This window comes from Carlito syrichta, unplaced genomic scaffold (assembly GCF_000164805.1).
Source record: "Carlito syrichta isolate Samal-C Ts95f unplaced genomic scaffold, Tarsius_syrichta-2.0.1 Scaffold303563, whole genome shotgun sequence".
Classification (NCBI taxonomy): Eukaryota; Metazoa; Chordata; class Mammalia; order Primates; family Tarsiidae; genus Carlito; species Carlito syrichta.
The window spans coordinates 142,104-147,839 of NW_007247659.1; the positions used below are offsets into that span (position 1 = coordinate 142,104).

The following is a 5,736-nucleotide window of genomic DNA, read 5'->3' on the forward strand; positions in this document are numbered from 1 at the left end:
CCAGTCTGGGCGACAGAGTGAGACTCCAACTCAAAAAGAAAAAAAAAGAAAAAGAAAATAAATAGGAGAAAATAAAAAAAGTAAAGAAAATCAAATGAAACCAAAGGCTGATTTCCTGGAAAGATTGGTGAGTTGATAAATCACTAGCTAGAGTGAAAAACAAAAAGAAACAACAAAATAATCAACACTGGGAATAAAGAAGGAGATAGCAAAATAGATACTGCAGACATCAAGATGTGAATAAGGAATATTATAATCAAATTTATGGCAGCAATATAAAAAACAGATAAAATGGACTTCCAAAAAATGTGACCAAAATAGACACAAGAAGAAACTTTAAAAATCTTAATATTACTATATCTACTAAATGAATTGCAATTATACACAATCAAAAGTCAAACAAACAAAAAAATCCAAGCAATCTTCCTGAATAAGAAATTTCAGGTCTAAATGATTTCCCTAGCAAATGATATCAGATACTTAGGGAAGAAATAATACCAATCTTACACAAAGTTTTAAGAAAATAAAGACAGAGAAAATGTTTTCTAACTTGTTTTATGAGGCCAGAATGACCTTCTCACTAAAACTTGGCAAAGATATGGAGTAAATACAAATAAATATCAGTAATTCACATAAATGTACATGTAAAGATTTTAAATAATATATTAGCAAATAAAATAGAACAATACATAAAAAATACATTATGATCTAAGTGAGGTCTATCCCAAGAATGCAGGTTTATTTATTTAAATGTTTTTATCAATGGTAGATTTACCATGTTAACAATATAGAGAACAGCAACCATAGAAATTCTGAATAAATACAAAAACAAAAGCTTTTAATAAAATTCAGCACCACTGATGATAAAAATTGTCAGAAAATTATCCAAAAAATAGCAAAAATGGGTTTTCTTAATCTAATTAAGGAAATCTACAATCTACGGCTAACATTATACCTGATGATAAACTAGCGAATTTCTTTCTAAAAATAGAAATAAGACAAGAATGTATACTCACATTAAATCTGATTAATGTTATACTAGAGATCTTAGCCAGTAAAATTACTTATTTAAAAATGGAGCATGAAGATTGAGAAGGAAGAAGTAAAATTGTTTTTATTTGCTGCTGACATAGTAAGTATAAAACTTCAAAGAATCTTCAAATAACTGTAGAACCAATACATTAATTTAGGAAAGTCATATGATACATGGTTAACATACAAAAAGCTATTTTATTTTTATATATTGGCAGCAAATGATTGAATAAACTTAAAACAATTCTCTATACAATGACAATATAATATATTAAATGCTTAGGGAAAATTTATTAAAATACCTCTGCATTAAAAACCACAAAACATTGCTGAGATAAATTAAAGATAAATAAATGAAGAAACATATCATATTCTTAAATTGTCAGATTGAATATTTTTAAGTAGTCAATTTTCTCCAAATTGGCATCTAGATTTCATACAGTAATAATTAGAATTTCAATAGGCTATCTATAATTATAGATGAATCTCAAAAACATAATGTTAAAAATAAAGCCATGTGCCATCAGGAAATGCAAGATAGAACAATGACAGGATACCACTGAACGTCTATTAAAATGACCAAAATCCAGAGGGTGGTGAGGATGTGAAGGAATAGGTATTCTCATTCACTGCTGGTGATAATGCACAGTTGTTCAGCCATTTGTTCAGGCAGTTTGGCGGTTTCTTAAAAAATTCAGTATTCTTCAACCATATGATCCATCACTTGTACTCCCTGATGTCTACCCAGAAAAGCTGAAAACTCCTCTACACAAAAGCATGCACATAGATGTTTACAGCAACTTTCATAATTGCCAAACCCTGGAAGCCATCAAGATGCCTTTCAGCAGGTAAACGGATAAACTGTGATACATTCAGACAATGGAATATTATTGTTCAGCACTAAAAATAAATGAGCCATTAAGCCTTAAAAACATATGAAGAAAACTTAGGTGCGTAATACTAAATGAAAGAAAGTGATCTAAAAAAGTTACATAGTGTATGATCTCAACTACACTACATTATGAAAAGGCAAAATTATGGCGACAGTAAAGAGATCAATGGTTGGCAGGATTTGAGAAAGGATGGATGAATAGGTGGAGCACAGAGGATTTTTAGGGCAGAGAAAATACTCCAGGATATTGTAATGGTGGACACATGTCATTATTTATTTGTCCAAACCCATAGAATATACAACACAAATAGCTTACCCTAACTTAAACTGTGGACTTTGGTGATTATATTGAGTTAATGAAGTTTCATAAATTGTAGCAAATGAACCACATTGATGGGGGGGCAGATATATTCATAATAAGGGAGGCTATGCACGTGTGAGGGCAGGGGTATATGGGATATCTTTGTAACTTCCTTTCAATTTTGCTAGAAACCTAAAACTAATTTTTTTTAAATTAAATATTTTGTAAAAGCTGTGAAGAGCAATATGATGTAATGAGGACCTGTTTAGAAGAGAGAAAGTAAAAGGGAATGTTGTCTGCTTTTTTTTATAACGACTCCTCCAAGTACTCTAGGGGAAGGTGGAAATGAATGGTCATAATACAGTTTGGTGGGAGGATCACTTCATCTAGCTCAAGTATCAGGGCATCTAGAGTAGTGGCTATCAACATTGGCTGTACTGTGAAATCACCTGGGGAACTTTAAACAACAAAAAATTCATTCCACTTCCATTAATTTGATTTGATTTTTTTTTAGTTTGCTATATGTGGACTCAGCATTGAGATTTTTAAAATCTCCTCAGGTAATTTTAATGTGCAGCCAAGAGTGAGGACCACTGTCTTTGAAGGAAGTCTAGGACACTTTTGTGCAAGGAAGCCAGATGAAGAAGCAATTTTTGTAGCTACTGGAGGTGAAGAAATGGCTACTTTGGGAAAACTGAGAAGAAGAATCCGTTCTAACATTGGTTCTCCTCTCAGGACCAAGTACCTGAGAGGAGGAAAGCAGTTCTCTGGCAGCACTCGTAGTTGCTAAGAACTTCGATAGTAACCTGCTATGACTTTGAAGCAGATTAGGATTTAAATGTCTGGTATACCTGTTCTTTCTCAAGTCTTTTAAGACATGATTTAAGGAAACACTTCCTGGCTAAGTTCTAATTCAGGGAGACAGAGGATGCTGAATCTTTCAGTTAGGCCATGTTGGTGAGTTCCCCAACATGAGTGACCAATGCTTGGTACCAGGCAAAGCATCGTCTTCGAGGATAAATGGGGCAGAGACAGAAGGCCCATGCATGACTCAGATATCCTGGGCAGTTAATGAGAAAATATCTTCCTCTGTTCCCTCACTGTAAAGCAGCTCAAAGTACATTTCTGAATAAATGTATTTTCAGACAAAATAATCCCTACCCTCTAGCACTGCAGGAATTTTGTACTGTTGTGACAAATGTTTTTTCCAAGTTTGTCTTTTTGTTTCTTTCCATGAAAATTGTAGAGTTTGGAGAGAATTATATAACTGTTGCAGTACTGAATATTTTCAAATAGTTTTGAGGAAATGGTGTAGAAGTCATGTTAAAAGTCAAATATATTATCTCGAGATTTACATATTATTTCAGAAGAGGTGATTTTTCATAGTTTGGCTCAAACCAAGCAATAATAAAGTATAGTATATACAGGATTTACCCTGAATACCTCTCTATTTTTCTCATTTTATCAAAGCAAACCTGAGGCACCAGCACCATTATACTTACCTATGTCATGTATAAAGCTTTCATTATGCTATTCTTCTATGGGTAAGTTCAGTGACACAAAATGGAAAGACTTTCGGTTGTGTTTTAGCAGAAGGAATTGGAGGGCGTCATGAGGAATGAGAAGCATAATCCTGAGAAGCAGAGGTGCATTCCTGAAGAATCAGAGGTGTATTCTTAAGAATCAAAGACGTATTCCAGAGGAGCCTATTTCATGTCCGTCCTGAGCACAGTGTCTTGGGATCTGCTTTGGGGCCAGCCCTTATCTTCAGGCTACTCTGAACCCAGAGCAGAATAGTTTCTATAGCTCTCCTCAACTTGCTGCTGCCTGAGATCAGGATGGCTGCATGCCCAGAAGGGCAAGCTGCCATGATGCCGACACAAACCATCACCCCTATCTTGCTGTGCCACAGAATCAGTAGGGGCACTGAGATAAGGGCCGCACAGAATGAAACCACATAGAAGCAGAAAAAGGAGACAAGAGATTTGAGGGCTTTAATGTGGGCCTCCAGGTTGGGGTCACAAGAGTCTCTGGTATGGGCCTTCATTGTCCTCATGTGCCTCCTGAGAGAGACAATCAGCAGTCCAGAAGAAACGAGAAAAATTAGGAAAGGGGGGATAGACCACACATAGCAGAAGAGAAAGGAATAAAATAAACTGAGCTTTGTAATTTGAAAATTGAATTCTGTATTGTTATTCATGAGGAGCATAGCGGTGACTGTGAAGTGAGGTCTGCTAAAAAATTCCCCAAAGCAGATGACAGTGCAGATACAGGAAGAAAGGATGATACCCAGGAGCATCTGGGAAATCTTTCTGGAGACCCAGCTTGCCAACCAGAGCAGGAAGGTGTGAGAGAAACGGACTACCTTGGAGCAGTAGAGGAGACTGAGGCAGGTGGTGAGCCAGAGGCTGAGTTGGTTTATGATCATCCACAGCATGATGATGGTTTGGTAGCTGTGGCTCAGTGGGTCTTTCATATGCTGGAAGTGGGTAAGCTGGATGGCGTCCAGAAACAGCAGCCCATGCAAGAACAGCCGGGTGATACTGAGACACAGCAGCACACGATCACAGTTGCTCAGTGGCTGCCTCTTTACCACATCCCAAAAATTCACCAAGAAAATGAAGGCATTGGCTAGAAGCCCCACTGCAAACTCCAGGACTGAAATGAACAGAAACGCACTCTTGACTTCATAGGACACAGTTAAAACAGGAATCAGAGTCAGCATGATGTCTCTTCTCTAGGTGGCTAATCTACTTAAGATTCAGATACCGCCCAGCAGAGAAGGGTAAGTGCACATTCCGAGTCAGAACCTTGCCTTCACAAAGCTCCAGCTCTTGCCCTAGCTCTATCCCAAGTGTATTCATAAAAAGTTCTGGCAGGAAACTTCAAGGGATGTTGTTGCTTTAGAATATCTCTTGGATACACACAAGAGTCTATTGTAAAGGTGGGAGACTGATGGTTCTACCTCTCAGGTGACACAGAAGCTTTTAATATATCCAGGTGTTCCTCTACACCAGCCTTCCCAGAGGGCCACAGTGCAGCATCAGGGATGCAAACAAAACAGGGTGTCAGCTTCCCAAGTTCAGTTTTGCATGCCCATCTGGACCTGTGTGGGTACAGAAGGGAAGGGGATTTGCTTGTGGGTTTTAAGAAAACCTGCAGCAGGCAAAACAGATATCTTAAGGTTTGAAATGGTGTCTCTTTCCATTTGCATTCCTCTTTTCACCTGTGAAGCGTGACTCTTATCATAAACTATGTTTTTAATATGGACAAGTTCCTCCCCTGGTATCATATGACTGCAGTTTTAGTTGCCATTGCCAAAGGTTTCATTCAACCATCATTTTTATGCCAGGCACTACACTTGGCAAGAGGAGTGTGAACAAGATTGACACCTTGCCATGAAGGGAGGGGGAAGGGGGTATATCTGACCTAGATTGTAACAGAAGCCTTTTAATTGCTCTTTCTGCTTCCCAATCTCTGACTCCATTTTCCACAAAGCAAAAATAATAAT

General features: G+C 37.3%; 1 protein-coding gene across 1 annotated transcript; it reads right to left on the reverse strand.

The window, feature by feature from the left end:
- Positions 1-3,936: 3,936 nt before the first annotated feature.
- On the reverse strand, positions 3,937-4,950 carry TAS2R38 (taste 2 receptor member 38). The gene has a single exon (XM_008058651.1). The coding sequence runs from the start codon at positions 4,948-4,950 to the stop codon at positions 3,937-3,939; it is 1,014 nt and encodes a 337-aa protein (XP_008056842.1).
- Between the last annotated feature and the right edge of the window lie 786 nt (positions 4,951-5,736).